At 43.3% G+C, this 17,325-nt stretch overlaps 2 protein-coding genes across 4 annotated transcripts in view; one reads left to right on the top strand and one right to left on the bottom strand.

Annotated features, from left to right (window-relative positions):
* DOCK1 (dedicator of cytokinesis 1) overlaps window positions 1-17,325 on the bottom strand; it is a 287,834-nt gene that overhangs the window by 162,356 nt on the left and 108,153 nt on the right. The window lies entirely within an intron of this gene.
* INSYN2A (inhibitory synaptic factor 2A) overlaps window positions 1-17,325 on the top strand; it is a 45,735-nt gene that overhangs the window by 13,203 nt on the left and 15,207 nt on the right. Inside the window, exon 2 of the mRNA XM_086752625.1 lies at window positions 1,712-2,909. Coding sequence (XP_086608751.1) covers window positions 1,717-2,909 — 1,193 coding nt within the window. The 5' untranslated portion in view covers window positions 1,712-1,716. The remainder of the gene's footprint in view (window positions 1-1,711; window positions 2,910-17,325) is intronic.

The following is a 17,325-nucleotide window of genomic DNA, read 5'->3' as shown; positions in this document are numbered from 1 at the left end:
TTGAGAGCAATTCAATAACTTCGAAGTCCAACCTCGCAGTATACAGACTGCCATGCACATGTGTGTCTTAACAACTTTTAGGAAGGGTTACTATTACTTTTGAAAACCCATTAATATTCAATTTTCCATTGAAAATAATTTCTCTATTATGTTTTCTTAAATTAAAACTAAATACAGAGTAATTCTAAGGATTCACTGACTCATGCCACTGAGCCAACTTTATAAAACCTACCCTATTGTGGCACTTAACTCTTCAAGACTTTCACATTTTTTATTTAACAGACAGAAGGATTTTAATTAAAAATGTATCTGAAATACCACACCTGAAAGTCTCTGTACTCATTTTACACTGCACTCCGGGTCCCTCTGAGAGTACATCGGTGTTTAAATAGGAGATGCACGCAGAAAACTTGGATTAAGTGGGAATTTGCTAATTCAGTACATCTCGGCGGCAGGGAGAAATTTGTGCAACAGGAAAGTAAAAACGACAACTTCAAATGAGGTGTAAAAATGAGGTCTTAACTATCCAGTTCCTGCAGATCCCATATGATCCGTACAGCGACAGAGCTGTTGGGTTTTTGGGTTTCTTTTTTTTTTTTTTGCTATGTGCTGTGTTAGGCAGTTGGCATCTTTTCATCCTTGAGGAGGTGCTTGTATTTCAATAGCAGATTAAGTCATTTTCTGTGAATCATCACAGGTTTTTTGTGCGGGTTTGGTTTTTTTTTGGTGCTTTAGGATGCTTTGGGATGAGAAGCTCTATCATAAAGGCATATTACTGCTTCTAGTAAAGGATGGGTTGTTTTGCATTTGAAGCAAAACCTTAATTGATACACTGCTGACTTCTTCCATAAACTTCAGTAGTTCATAAATTTTATGCATACAGCAGTACCAACCAGTTGCTAATAATAATTAACATATATCCAGGTTTCAGGTTTAGCTGTGAGGTACATTTTTTTTAAAAAATCCAAATAATGACACCTAACAACCAGTTAATTTCTTGCAAAGATGCTGAATGCATTATGCAGAAAACCACATTTTGTAAGCAAGCATAAAAAATACATATAAAATACATAAAGAATATATAAAATAATGCCAGATTCTCGCCTCTTGCTACTAAACACTTGCATTAAAGGAACCTTAAAGGTGGTCAGTGCTTTAGACTTCTCCTTATTTGTACAAAGACACTTGTTCTTCATTTTCCCTGTATTTTTCGTTAACTATCAAGTAAATTCTGATGACTTGCTTCCCGAGAGCCCATATTTCCTTGCAGTGAAGACCGAGTGCTGAGCCAGCACAGCTGGCATGACAGCCACAGTGCCTGTCATCTGAAAGAGGGTCTGGAAAAAAGTTCTGGGAGCCACAAAACCCGGGTTTAGCCCCGTTAACAGTGGGTTTTGTGACCCAGCAGAAATCCCAGCCTGATTCCAGTCCTCCTACTTCACCCGTAACCCAAGAACGGCATGTCCTCCACCCTCTCTGAGGAGGGGGTGTCAACAAACCGAGATAAAAGGTACAATTCTCTAGCGAAAGGACAAAGTCTAATATGAAAGACTAGGACTTAAGAATTAAGCAAAAAGAATCGAGCAAAAAGTTTGCGAGTGGCAGCCACTTCAGTCAAAGCACAGGAAATTAGCTCAAGTATTGCAAATTTGGGGCGGAAAGTAGCATTTGTGTTGTAACACAAGGCTTTTTGAACTGTTTTTGCGTGCAGGCATCATGGTGAGTAAGGAGCCCGGCAAATGCTTACTCACCACCTCGGAAAGCGAAGTTGAGCCAGCGGCTTCACTTGCTTTGGAGATGAAATACGCCCTGGATCCCAACCGGCAGATCAAGAAACGAAACAAAGCTCTCCAGGTGAGATTTAAAGATATCTGCGAGGCCCAGAACGAGCAGAGAGACAAACAGCTGTCCAGCACGCAGGATCCCGATAAGAAGGACGCCAAGGCCATTTCCTACAAAACGGCTTATCGCAAGTACATGACGGTGCCCGCCCGGAGGTCAATACCCAACGTCACCAAGAGCACAGGAGTTCAGACTTCACCCGATCTTAAAAAGTGTTACCAGACCTTTCCTCTAGACCGCAAAAAAGGGAATATTCTTAAAAGCGCCTCGACTGTCGACACTTTTAAGAGCGAAAACAACGGGTTTCTAATAGACGTTAAGGACAAAGACAGTAGAAGCTCAGGGGAGGCCGTTCCGTGGAGCAGGAAGGCCGGCAGCCTGCAGACAGCAGAGTTCATTTCCCACATGAACGAGCGCGCCAACGTGGCATCTCGCGACGACGGCGCCGAGGCCTGGAAAAGCAGCGATTTGCACAGCTCTCCCAAAGAGCCGCCTCCTCCTCTCCCAGACTCGGCTGACCTCGCTTCAGAGGAGCCCGCCGCCGGCCAGCCGCCCGGCCGAGGCAAACAGGCAGCAGGGCGGCCGGGGAGCGAGGAGGTGGCCCAGCCCCTCCACGGGAGGGTCTTCAAGACTGAAGTGGCCACCGTTTATTCACCAGCGGCCGGTTCAAACGCCTCACAGCCCGACCTGCCAGATCTCACAGTGGAGACCGACTGGTCACCGTGCCCGACGGCCGAGGAGGACAAAAAGAGGACGGTGCACCTGAACGGTGTTCAGCCCCAGGCGGGAGATGCTCGAGCCTGCTCGTCGCGGGCACAGTGCCAAGCCGCCGAATGTAACGAGCAGGCCCTTCAGATCAACGTTTCGCCTACGGAGGAGAACCAGCCTTGCCAGTCGGCCGTCGCGGTGAGCGAGGAATGCCAACAAATCGTGCCTCACACGGAAGTTGTGGACTTGAAAGCGCAGCTTCAGATGATGGAAAATTTGATCAGCTCGAGTCAGGAAACCATAAAAGTCTTGTTGGGTGTTATACAGGAGCTAGAGAAAGGAGAAGCTCACAGAGAAGGGTGAGTAGAAGCTTTTTTTGCTGAGTATAAGCTGTTTTAAATGCCTTTTCTAACGAGTCCTGCCCTTGTATCTGCTCATGTAAATTTGCACCCGCCACCGCGTGTTCCCCCGCAGCACACCGGGACGTTACACACAGCACTGCTCGCACGGACTACGTTTTGTTGCTTCAGAGGCAAGCCTAGGGAAACCTGCCAGCAGTATTCGCAGACCTGGTATCTGCTTGTCCTAGGGTGTGATTAAGTAATTATTTAACGAAGGACCTATAACATCTCCTCTTGTACCTTTTCTAACAAGCACAGAACAAGCCACTCTCCAAACAGGATTAGTGAGGACGCTTTCACATCAGTAACTTGTATTAACCGTAATACCTCACACGGCATGAAAAGCAGCAGAAAACCCTTAATTCTGTAAGAGACTTACCTTTTTAAGATTAAGGGATATTATTACAACTCTTAATGTAATTCCATTAATGGCATATGAATCTTGTCTGGTTTACTTTCACTTTCTGAATTTTTAGTGGCATTTCTTTCAGAAGGAAATGAAATGAAAACTTTGAATATCAAAGTCTTCTTTACCGCATTCGCACTACTCTACACATGAAAACCTCAACCATAAATAAATAAAATTTTGTTTATCCCTAACTTAGGTTACTTAAATCAACCTGTAAGGCATGACAAGTAATAGTTACTGTAACACAATACAACATTTAGTCTTTTTCCTAGACAGTTCAGCCCATCTCTCACATTACCTTAACACAGCTTTTGCAGACACTGATCTTTATTCCGTGAATGCACCTCTAAACGTATGCGCGCTGGTTTTGTTTTTAAACGCATCTGTAATTAAAGCGCAATTTGTCAGAAGAAATCTTGATTTTTAAAATGAGAAACCAGTGGCTCATGCTGCTTGGAGCAGCGTATGTCTTCACTGGAGTCAAAAAGGCACAGCTTAGGATTTGTAATTCAGCTCTTTCTCTAGGAATGTAGAGATCATCTTGTTAATCCTAAAAATTCATCCTAAAAATATTTTTCATTTAAAAAAAAAATCATTTTAGCTGTTGGAAAACGCTGTCAACACAGCCTTAGCATTTTTAGTTTATTTTACAGCTGGTTACAGTATTTTTAGAATACCTTGTCAAATCCTGGATCTTCAGACTGGGAAGCTTCTTGATCTAGCTGAAAGCAACACAGACTTTACTGATTATTATTTTTTTTTAATTATTATTTAGAAAAAGCGTTCCTCTGACTTTCTTAACTTACAGAAAGCACAACAGAATTGGAAAGAAGTGGCATGCTGCTTGTTAAATCACAAAATATAAAAAAAATATTTCTTCATCGTAAGTCATCATCTGATCGAGAACCACGTGTGTACAAGCACACACATCTGCCCACAAAGTCATCTGCTATAAATACCAGTGCTCCCTCCATACACTTAAATACCAATTTTTTATCTTTTCCCAAAGACAGTAGAGCAACAAGTGCGGCAAATACTTAGGTTTTTTTTAATTGCCCTCAGATAAGCAGACCCATTTAACGTAGCCAACATTAAGAGTGCATCCTGCCCTCAGCACGAAAGAGATCTTGCCCAAACGATCAATGATTGCTCCTTTCTTCAAATAATCCTTCTGTAGTTGTCGACCTGACGAATCTGTAGTCTACATTAGCCCTCAAACAGTGGAACTATCCATAAACCCCAGTTCTTCTGAATATCTCTGCTGCCTTTTGTACACACAGACGTGCGTATGAGACTCCGCAAGACTACATTACGTTTGACCAAAAAGAGCCTATTTATTAGCACTCCTTTCCTTCCCCCCCAGCAATGCTGAAATCACCACCTAAAGACGCATCGCACCTTTTGAAATCTTTACAAACAAGCTGTGGTATGTGGAAGAGACAAGTAAAATGTTTTAATGATTTTTTTTTTTTTTTTTTTTTGACATTAACTGTAGCCAGCAGCAGTTACCCCAGTGGTCAAGGCTAATTATAAATATTAGAGGCAAAGTTTCTACAAATCAAAGTGAGATTTCAGAGAGGGGGGCTGTTTTAAACACAACCGCAACAACATACAAAAGTGCTGCCTTAAAACTTACTGAGAGCAGAGAGGGGCTTCTGCTTGGAGCTGCGTGCAGCTCCTCTTCCATATGCTAAGGGCACGTCCCAAACATGACAGACACCAAGGATGTAGAGATTGGGATTAGGAAAGAAGGGAGATGCATACTTGCACATTTTCTCCTGGTTTAGGAATTACTGTGTTCCAGATCCCTCTGTTTTTCTAGCGCCCGGGTGATGTTAAAGGAGACCGCACACAGGAGCCCAGCGTTACGCGTGGGACATTTCTGCTCTCCACTCCAGAGCTGAAAGAACACTCGGTTCCCGTGCAAAGCACCAGTGCGTTATTAACATGAAGCCTGTCTTTATCCCCATTTCCCTCATTTGAGATAACTCTTTCAATGATAGGTTGCCCCGTCCTTTTTTTAGGATAATTATTTCCAATTACTGCATTCATTTGTACAACATTTCCACCACAGAGACCCACCACTGTGTACGCTGTTACATATCTTCTCAATTTCAGCATGTTGATCTTTTTTTCCCCTCTGATAACCAGGTGTTAGGTCAGTTCATAGCAAGAAATTAAAAGCAGTACTACCGCTATGTCTCTGTGTACTCTGCCATATACGAGCCTTCCATCTGCTGAAACAGAAAACAATGTGCTGTGTTTATGGCACTCTCCTGGTTTTCTTATGTATATTAAATTCTTTACAATAACATATAGCAAGAAACAAATACAAATAATACATTGCTGGTAAAGCAAAAAAAAAAAAAGTCAAACCCGCAGCTAAATCTCTTAATCAGATTTTTCTCCCTTCAAGAAAATCAGCGTTCTTTAAGTGCTGTTGTAGCGCCGTGGGACCAGTGCTCAGCGGATTCATTTTCACTAATACGCTGTAGGTCCTGAACCGCTATTACTGCAATTCATCACTAAACGAGCCCGTGCCAGCAAAATTGTATCGGCATCTCTGAAGATAGAAGGATCATCCTGTGGGTGAACATCATCTATGTATGCTCCTCAAAATGTCAGCACTACATTATCCGCAATTAGCAACAACACGCAGCGCTCAACTCTGCTGCAAAGAAAGGGGAAACCACAGCAGGAGGAAGGGAAGCAGAGAGCAGCTCTGACACCCGACGGAGCCAAGGGCTCAGGATGCTCTGCCAGATCTGAGACCTCGAGGGTGCAGTGTGACCTCTCTATTCCTCTGACCTGGGACCAGGCCCCATTTATTGGTCACAGAATGCAAAATTCAGGCTATCAGGCAACACAGCTCATGCCATCAGGCACTGTGTAATTTCAATGCATTGAATCTATCTAAATAACACATAGAAGATTTCGGGACAAACTTCTTAGCAGAGTCAGTAGTGACAGGACAGGGGGTAATGGTTTTAAACTAAAAGGGGGGAGATTCAGACTGGATATAAGGAAGAAATTTTTCACAATGAGGGTAGTGAGGCACTGGGCCAGGTTGCCCAGAGAGGCGGTGGATGCCCCATCCCTGGAAACATTCCAGGCCAGGTTGGCCGGGGCTCTGAGCAACCTGATCTGGTTGGAGATGTCCCTGCTCCTGGCAGGGGGGTTGGACTGGGGGGGCTTGAACGGTCCCTTCCAACCCGAACCCTTCTGTGATTCTGTGATTTGGGGACAGGAGTAGAAATCATTATCGCTAGCCTACAACCTCCCAAGATCAAAGGAAATTATTAAAACTGTATTTTTCATGTGCATAATTATTTACTAAATCTTTGGCAAAATGGTAATTATACCTTATTGTGTGAAGCTTCTACCCCCCCCCCCCCAAAAAAAAAAAAAAATTCACATCACAGCAAAAGGCATTCAACAACGTTTGTCTTGGGTCATGCATGAATAAAAGTAACAGAGCAACACCTTCAGTTAAGACTCCCAGCTCAAAGTTCAAAAAATGCTGAATATTACATGATGCAAGGTCCAGCTTTACAACACAAAACAAGTTTTATGCTCCAAGTGACGTTTGCTTTATCTTCTAGTAAACTCTTAGCAGTCTCTATCAACCATAGACGTGTTCGTCTGCGTTCAGATGCAGCGCATTCAGTTACCCAAGCCAAATTCTGCTCTGTTTGCCTGCGCAGAGGCTCACCAAGGGCAGCAGGATTGAGAGTAAAATACAAGTCACTAATTCCAAAACCTGGCTAACTAGAGTACCGCCTCTGAAATATGTTACAGAAGATGAACAGATAATAAAAAATATTATGCAGCAGGAGAAGACCGATGACCTGCCCTTTAAATCCTCACGGTGAAACGTACCGGTAATCCAGGCCCTTCTCATTATGCACCAAATCAGCAATTTTAGTAAACAAAGCACTCAATTTGCCACACAAAAATAAGTCACAGTGTTTTGACTCTGCCAGGCCAAATGCTACACATTAGACAAGAGTTAAATGAACCTGTTTCTGAGCTAATTTATATTCATTTATTAGTCGACAGTGGTTTGGGAATTTAAAAGAGCTCTCAACAAACATCCACAAAACATGCAGTCCCAGGCTCCTTTGAAGAGGCTTTGAAAGAACATCTCATGGACGGAATTTAAATGTCATTTCACATTTTCCAATGAATAAGGGATATTTGTGTCTTATTATCATTCCTAAGCAGATAATAAACCAATACTGCGTGTGTCTGGATGGACGTTTGTGCTAAAGAGGAGAGGAGAGCTTCACCCGGTGCAGAGGCAGCATCCTCACCCAAATACTTCTGTCTTTAAAACGCCGCAAGCAATCATCCTCAAGGTCACAAGAGCTGAGCATAAACCCATCATCCTGACTGAGGAACGACAGCAAATGAAAGTCAGATAGCCAAAGCAATTATTGCCCAGATTGTTTGTTTTTCTCCTTTCCAGAAGCTACTTCAAGTCCAGTCCGGAGGAGCCAGAGCAAATGAAGGTTGCAACAACCTCTGCTGTCTAACTCAATCCATCTACAGACGTGAGCCAATACTCTTAAAAACTGGGGAGTCCCTTATTGCGCAAAAGGAGAAAAGAAAGCTTGAAGCATTTACAAGGATACAGCGTCTCAAAGCACAGCCTTTGAAAGTAACGTGCTAGCCACCGAAACGATACGGCATGGTTTTGTGTGGGATTTCCTCCCCTGTGGTTTTGATTTGGTTTTTTAGTTACAGACCTGGCAAAGGAAAAGTTTAAGAAAATAATTTCTATGAGAAAAACCTGGAAATGGAGGGAAGCGATAGATAGATAAGCTTAACAGCAGAAGACAGCTGCACTACAAATAAATATATGAAAACCAGAAAATTCCATCTGTGATGAGCAAATTGTACCATATACCGAGTGCCCCCAGGTTTTGAGAGACTGTACCAGCAGTCCTTGGAAACAGGTCTACAATGACCAGCGTTATTTTCAGCTCTGTGATCTTCACACACATCCGTTTTGCCCGTCACTCTGACTACCACTCCACCTGAGACCTCCTCCTCAATTCTCATCCCTTTACCCTTCACAGCTGCTGTATTTCAGAGTATGCGCCATTTACTGACCGTTCCCTAACGCAGACACACCAGGACACCTTGGAGACTGTAATAATTCACCTTTCTAAGGCAGAGACAGGAAATCTCTTTGGATGCATCTCCTTTTTGCACAAATCAGTGCTTTCTGGATCTTGTGATCCTTGAGCCAGGAGATGGGTGGGTGTTTTTTTTTTTTTTTTGTTTGTTTTATATATATATATATATATATATATATATATAAATTAAATTCTAATCCACACACACCATTTTTTCCTGCTGTTTCCACAAAGATCAGTCTTAGAGTGAAGCATTTAAGTACTGTAGTAGCAGTTTTTATTTTCTAGTTCCAACAGCCACAGAACGCCCTTCTCTTCCTTTTCTTACAGCCGTTTGTATAACTACTCCCTCTCTTTTTCTAATTATTAATAGCTGAACTGTCAGGCTTTGTCATTGACCAAAAAGCATGTGTCACACTGTGAGCTTTGAGCCATATTCAAGCAAAGTGCATTCCGTGACCATTTCTGCTTTCCCATTAGGTGACAAAAGCAGTTTCAAGAGGAATTCTTCGCATGCAGACCTGTGGCAGGTCCTGTCCCCCTCGCCCTGTGCTCATCTCCCCAGTCCAGCTCATCCTCCAGCCATCACTCAGGTGCTCACCTACCCGTCCCTGAAAGCAGGATACGTATTAAGATGCCACAAAAGTCCATTACCTGCCCTCACCCCAAGTAACCTGTTTTCCCAAGCTATAAAGCAGTACCCCAGCCTTCTCCCTTCTGCATTCCCCCCAAGCACAAACCGAGCAGCCGTGGCAGAGCAACACGCTGCACGCTGACGCCTCTCGCAGCTCAACGCACCTCGTCACTGGAACAATTTCATTATATACCAAAATATTTCCTCATGGCCATATTTCAATACCTGCTGTCAGTCCACATGAGCACCCTTGAGCTCTCTTAGTGAAAATTCTCAGTAACCCCAAATGAAAGCTAATTATGCGATCAAGTATTGAAAGATCCAGCATCGCCCAAGGTTTAACCTCACATCACGCTTTTCCTGAATTAGATGACTACAAGAGATTCTGGAGGCAGACCTACGAGGGCAGGTAACATGAGTGTTTCACCGAGCTTTGAAACTTGATGAGATTTCTATTTTGGATAGGGTTTTTTCATTACAGTTGGGCAAATTTATTCTGTTGCTCATAATCAAAGCTTCAGATCAAATTGTCCAGGTGGATAAAAAGGGCAGACTTTCACAGTTCCCAGACATTCCTGGAACGTGGCACAGGTATTCAGAGCACCCAGACACTGGAACGTTTAAGATGGAGAGCACTGTGTGAAATAACCCTACTGTCACAGCCACCTTACAGCTTTAAACATCCTTTGTTAGGAAGATGGTGGTAGGAGGTTCTCAACAAACAAACGAGGATGAACAACAGTTAGCAACATCCAGGATGTGCAATCAACATCAAACAAACAGAAACCTAATCTTTTTAGCAAAGTTACTTGATCTTAATCCTTGCTCTGTTTTCTCCAAAAAAAAAAAAAAAAAAACCGACACTGAGAACATTCTGAGTCTCAGAAAATACAACTTATTTGCTAATACATCCCACCTGTTTATCTGCATATACGGTGCAGGCAGAATGAAAAGGTATTTGAAGTATTCAGAAAAATAATTTGATTTATATCTAGTGGCTATTCAGTAGACTTTAAAAACAACACGAAATGCCATTCACCACCACACCTCCCCGTTTCAGCGGGGTACAGCAGCGCTTCAGGCTTTGCAGTGAAATTAAGGTTCAAGACTTTTCCAGCTGCAGTGACACAAAGGCCAGGAAAAGCAAACTTCCACAGTTCAAATCTGGAAATGCTGGTCGAGTCTTGTAACGAATTACTTTTTTAAAAGTGTAAGCACACTACATTCTCGCTAAATATATCCAGACGAGTTACTGCCAGAAAGCTTCTCCAACTGTCACCGAGCTGTCCAAATTACATACCTGCAACGAGAGGGCTTTCTGCTAAATCAGGCTTTTACAGAGGATGTTATTTAGGTACTGAATTACCAGTTTTCACTTTACACAATTAGAGTAATCCTTTAATAACTGCATTTTGACTGTCAGTGCTATTAAAATCCAAAGAGACACAGCAAAGAGCCAGGTACCTATCCCGTCAGGTAAAAATGAGACAAAAATGTGTCAGATTTCTCGCTGCTGTTTGTTCACCAAAAGATGAATCCCCAGATTCCCAACTGACCCACTTCTGAGCCCCTGTGCTCACACAAAGATATACTTCTCTCTTATCCTGACGAGGGAAAAATGGATTTTGACTAGTCAGAGCTTTTTGCGACGGTTTATTGTGATGGTTTGTTTTGGCATCTCAAGGAACAGCAGCGCAGGGATCAGCTGCGTCGTGGGGCAACCAAGAAGGAAAATGGCCTTTGGGAGGAAGGTCAGAAATCTCTCCAAACACTCCCCAGCTGTGCTTGGCCCTAATTTACTGACAAGATGATGATGGAGGAGGACATTTTTCACCACATCACCTGCTGCATGAACAAACTAGAAGAGGACAGCCGGCGCTGTATTGAGTATTCTACAATTTTTTTTTCTCTTGGTTCCAATAACCTGAGAAGATGCGATAGAAACTGAGCATGGTCTCATAATTTTGACATTAACAAGGCAATTTATGCTCTGGAATAGTTCAATCTCAAATCTCAAACTACCATTATTTAAGGAAACGAAAAAATAGACGAGACAAGCCAGAAGTTATTCAGGCTGCAACAGCAAAAGAGTCCAGCACTTCCAGGGTCCTTTCTACTGTTTTGGTTTTTTTTTTCCTCCATACCATTCCCCATCCTTCTTGCAAGTACCACACAATCAGCAAGATCGTACTCTGCTCCCTTGATTTTATGCTACTGTGTAATATTTAGAATTTTAAACAAACTCTTTTGTTTGCATATAGTCTGGCTGATGTAGTTATTGTAAAAACAAAACAAAACACAGACTTATTTCTCCTATCTTCCCTCCTTTACAGAAACAATGCCCGTTAGCAGCCTTCTTAATTTAAAAGTCCGAGTCAGGCAAAATCCAAAAAGTTCTGACTCTCTGGGCTGTGGCTGACGAAGGGCTGTTACCCACAGCGCAGGGAGCTGAACTATCGCTCCGTAGCTGAGAAACAGCTCAGCTCAGGGTAGGAGCGGCCGGGAGGTGCGAGGGCACGAGCTGCAGGCAGGGAATTTTGCCTGATGACTACAGCACTGAACGCATCACCCCAGCTGGTCCCCAAAGTCACACGCAGAAGGAATTAATTTTAAAATGAGGTGGATTTGGGGGTGGAAGAGCAAAGGGAATTCAGAAGGGGAATCCAACACCAAAGCTGCAGTGAAAGGATGGGTGCAGACCTGATGATGAGCTGCTACTCAGCTAGAGCAAACAAATAACCTGAATTATTATTAATACAAAGAGTTGACATTTTAATTATCCTCCTGATTTTTCTGATGAGACAACAGAGGCGCAAATATTCAAGAGAGATGCTAGACCTCGTACGCACCTAATTCCTATAAGACTGTGTGATTTCACTTGAAATACGTTTTAATTCTCGCCATTCTCAGTGGGTTTTTTAAAATCACTAGACAGCCTTATTAAAATATGTATTTTTTAAAAAAACACTTCACTCCCTGACTAACCCGAGTATAATATAAAATGTATTTACGGGGTGAAAGCATTTGAATTGCAGTCTTGGGAGTCATGCCATACGCCCACAGTGCAAATATCTCAAAAAGAAAATTAGTCATGTGCTTCCAACTGCCAGGATTCAGTAAAAGACAACAAACCACTGTCTTGGAAACAGGCTGAAAAATCTCACCGTTGAGCTTCTGTGCATTTCGAAGTATTTTCAAAAACCAAATGAGTAATATCAGCCCTGTAATAACAAAACAGGAAAAAAAAAAGTGGGGAAAAAAGATTCTGATATTATTTTAGAGCATCAGGAAATTTCTGCTTTCACCCTCTGCCATCAGTTAAAAATCCTTTCAAAAATGAGTTAGTGAATTTGTGCAGTGTTTCTTTTGCTTTTTTTTTTTTTTTTTTTTAAACATACGTGTACCCAACATGACAACCAGGGTTTTCCTCGCCATTGAGAGGACACACAGGCTGCCTGGCCAGGCTCCGTGATGGACACTGACCGATCCTTGGTCCTTCTGACCGTGCCGCTGCACATCTGCCTGGCCCGCAGGCTGCCTCCCATGCTCCCTGCCTTTTCTTGCGAGAGAGGAAAAGTGTAAGGTTCAGTTAATCACACAGGAAGAAAGCCACCCCACTGATGCTGACTGTCAGGGACCGAAGCGAAGGAGAGAAGGATCACGTTGCATCCAGGTACCCAACACCTCCGGCACAGCGACGCTCGGATCGGCGGCGTGTAGCTGGTGTTGCTTAGACCTGCGTGGCTCTCGGCGAGTCCTGCCTGGCTCCCAACATCTCCAGAAGCAAACTCGCTTGTGGATTTCTCCATGTGTGCTCCAGCACACACACAGAGCTTGGCTGTAGCTGCTAAATATCTTGATGGATCCCAGAAAAGCCGTGCTGCTAACTTGTATGGGAAAGAACCACCATGAAGGCACATCCATGCGATTCCGCTAAGCCAGTTGGGCAACAGCTTCCAGCCAGGTGGAACCGTCAGAGGTACGAGACAGCTCCACGGCCCCTCCCGGATCTCTGCAAAGAAGAGCTGGCTTCTACTTTTAATTGTCACACATCCAATCTAGTGCAAACATAATTAAACACAGCGCGAGGAAACCTAAGCTGACGCAGGGCATCTCGCTAGCTGCTCTGAATAGCCCAAGGACGCGCACACCGCTGGTGGAGCGAACCTCTCCGTTGTCACATAGAGGGGAATGGATCCTCTCAAACACAACTAAGGGACCCACGTTTACTGGGAGACACACCAAGGGTGCTGCCAGGGCTTGTACTGGCAAAGCCGAGGAGGAGGAAAAAAAAAAACCAAAAAAAAAAACAAAAAAAAACCAAAAACCAATACCTCTGAAAAGCATGAAACAGTTCAATGTTTGCATCCAGCTGTAAACATCAAACAAAAAAAGCCCCAAGATAATTGCTCAAAGCACAACGCTGTTCCTGATTTTTATCAGACTGTACCACTATCATCTGCAAATGAAAACTGCTAATTGTTAATTAGGAATGTAATGAAAACACAGCAGCAGCAAGGCTGAAACAATTTGTCTCCTGGCCTACTGGGCAAGTGATTTTTCAGAACACTTTTATAGGAGCCAAAGGCCGACCTGAGGTGTTTTATACCTGGATTTACCTGGTTTGATGGCAAAACAGAAGTTCTTAAGGGGACCAGAGGCAAATATTCACCCAACAGAAACACGGTTTTGCTGATATTAATTCATTTATATGAGGCTTTCCGTTGAGCTAGAACGACAAATCTTAGGTTGGACTCAACTGAGATGGCTAAGCGGGACTTATTTTAACCTGCAACACACATACAAGTGATTTTCCTGCAGTTTACGTAGCTAAAACATGACTTATTCAAGTCATAAAGACAACTGCAACACGTGTGACATAGTGAAGGCATCTTACTCTGCCACAAGGCAGATTATGATAGTAGTTAATCCTGGATCATTGGCTCTTCAGGCACAGCTACAGCAGTACGAGCTCTGAAATACTGTGCAGTAGGAAACAAAGGTCGGAGGAGTTCTTCACCAGACTATTTATTCTCTAATCATTATCCTGTCAGGACAGATAACCTCAGTGTGTGTAACTAGCGATGCTGTAAACAGCCCCAGCAGGACCAGGCCACGCGTGGAAGGACAATACCCCTTTATACCGCGGCTTGAGGAGAACCGTGGCCTACCCGACCTCAGCTATTCAACGCGGCCAGAACTGTCACTTCAAAACCACTTGAAAGGCCCGCTGCCTTCTGAAGAGAATTTGTTTCACTAGATTTTAATAAAAACATCAATGAAAAAAAATCATAATACTTGAAGTCTGTTTATCCTCCTCGTTGGTGGTAACGCATCGAAAGTGTGATGAACATCAAGATCATCAGCGCATAAACACGCTCTGAAGCACAGCCACTTCTCTAAAATCGTGCCGTTAAGCGACTCAATTAATATGAAGTATTCCCTACATCCCAGCAGATAAGGGAAGACATCCAAATATAACAGAGCTATCCTCCCAAATCGAGCTCTAAGATTTTTTATTTTTTATTTTTTTTCGGTTTGACTTTAATGGATGTCCAGGATACTTGAATTAGTGCCCCTTCACCACCTAATGAACCATAGGGGGGAAAAAAAAAAAAAAAAACAACCAACATAAACAGATCCAAGCTTCCCTCTCTCAGCTCAATGGGGTCTCTAATTTAGATGAGCAAAACCTACTCCAATGCAAAGAAGATCCTGATGTTGCAGTTGGTTATTTTCAAAAAAAGCCTCAAGCAGGTACACAAATTCTGCATTTCACAGGGACTTAGAGGGCATAAATCCCTTCGGCTGCTCTGAAAATTGCAGCCTATTATTAGTTACCGTCAGTCCATGTCAGCAAAATGGTTGCTCTTTATTATAACGTTTTAATACTTGGAAGTGTTAATTGAGGTTAAGCTCAGGTTGTGCCAAGACGGCTAAAAGAAATGCAATAAAATTAAAGCCTCCTGAAAATAATATGCACTGTAGATAGCAAGCATACGTGAAAACCTGAGTATGGAGATGAGATCCCCTTCCCAAGGTGACCCAGGCAATTAGATGCAGACATCGCAATCCAGGCAGCCTACATCCAGAGCCTGGACCGTACAGCACCGCGCAGAACATGAGACTAACCGTGCCCGTCTGCGGACAGATTCAGATTAGATATCAGGAAAAAAATTTTTGCACTGAGGGTGGTGGAGCACTGGCCCAGGTTGCCCAGAGAGGCGGTGGATGCCCCATCCCTGGAAACATTCCAGGCCAGGTTGGACGGGGCTCTGAGCAATCTGATGTGGTTGGAGATGTCCCTGCTCCTTGCAGGGGGGTTGGACTGGATGGGCTTTAACGGTCCCTTCCCACCCAAACCACCCTGTGATTCGATGATTCTAAAGAAATGCAGTATTTCTTATCCTTAACCTGATGCGGCGTTCCCAAAAATCAAGATGTTGAGATTGGTAAAACAAGCTGCGAGGCATAACGCTGAGATTATTTTTACGTGAAGTACGTTGCCTGCGGGAGTTGTAGCTTGGGGGGGGGAATTTCTGGTTCCGAGGCATCTCACTCAGAACAAAGTGAAATAATCCACTTTGGATCTAAAACAGACCAAAACCAACTTTCATTTTGCCAAAAAATTTCTGTAGGAATCTTTGTTTTGAGAAAAACGTCACATTTTACAGAATTTACTCTTACAGAAAAACACCAACTAGTTAACCGATAAAGAAGTTACCGGTCTCTACCCTGAGCTCTTCTACACTGGAACACCCTTAAAAGTATTTTTAAGAGGAGGGGGAAAAAGTAGCTTATCCAAAATTCACCATCTCCCAAGGAAAGCATAATCACCCAGAACTCTGAACCCAGGATCCAGACTGTGCTTGCAGACTCTTTCTAGCAGCGACCGCTGATAGGAAACCCCATTTTTGGGTAAGTCTGCACCACAAATCGGCCTCGCTGCCTGGGCTTTACAGGGGAACGCTGCGCCAGCAGCGCAGTCTCTGCTGGCATGAGGTAGATGAACTCCACGCAAGTGTTTCTGTAGATAATTATGTGAAAACAGGAAAGTGAAAGTCCAAAGCCCTGGGGTATCAACAACAGAATTCTTTCATGAAGAGTTTAATTTATATAGAAATAATTGAACTTACGCTGTACTCGCACAACACACTCCTGGCTAAAGAGCTATCAAACCGCCTTACAGAAACCACGCATTGTGACGTCACGGAGGTTCTCAGGGCTTGCCGAGAAGTCCAATAGGATGGTTCAGAGAAGGCAACGTTACTAAATCTGCACTTTGAAAGGAAAATTATCTCTGAATAGCTGAAAATACTCGATTATGGAAGATGCTGCTTTAAGGAAAGTCCATCGTAAATTACATTCAACTAGGGGGGAAAAAAAAAAAAAGTATCGCCGTAAACAGTCCAGTTTGTGAGTGCCAGTGATGCTACAATCAAGCAGTGCTAGAACTTGAAAATGATCAACCAAATATCATTTTAAATACTTATATCAAAGGACCGTTTTCATCAACTTACCGAGTCTGCCTTATACCACCACCTAGGAAATAAGTTTTAATTATTTGAAAGTGAGTTTATCACAGCTAAAATATTAGTGTTTTGTTAAGATGGGCGTGGCGCTGGTGGAAACTGGTTGGTAAGGCATCACAGTAACTCAGCGACCATCTGCATCCTTCTGTTTTACAGGTGTGAGCACACAGGGAAGGGAAGGATTCAGAGACATATCTGTATGATTTTTAATACTGCAGTGTATTTATTTGGGTGTTTAATCCCACGTGACTCCTTGCTGAAGTGTTTATAGATTCTGCACCAGACCTGTCCCTGGGATGGTGCCACCACCGCAGATTTGCCCGGGGGGCTCCGATTTATCCCTCCTCTTCTCCACTCATGGCGCTCAGCACACAGGAATACTCCTCATCCTCCCTTCTCTCTCAAACAAAACATTCTCTGCCTTTTCCCAGTCCTGCAGTGAAAGCCATGGTTCTCAAGCACCCCAGTTAGGGGGAAAAATAAAAACAGAGACTTGTCAAGATTCACTGTAAACAGACGACCTGATGATCACCTTGCTTTTACAACTGTCGCCAGAAACCTCGGTCTTCTAGAGCAAACCCTCGGAGCACCAGGCATGTCCGTAAAACACAACCAATAATTTCCCCAAGAAACTCTACAAATAAGATGTCACTGTCAC

The sequence above is a fragment of the Chlamydotis macqueenii genome, chromosome 7, assembly GCF_036417535.1.
Source record: "Chlamydotis macqueenii isolate bChlMac1 chromosome 7, bChlMac1.mat, whole genome shotgun sequence".
NCBI classification, from domain to species: domain Eukaryota; kingdom Metazoa; phylum Chordata; class Aves; order Otidiformes; family Otididae; genus Chlamydotis; species Chlamydotis macqueenii.
Note: the sequence above shows the minus strand (reverse complement) of the source record. Positions and strands in the feature narration are given on the sequence as shown.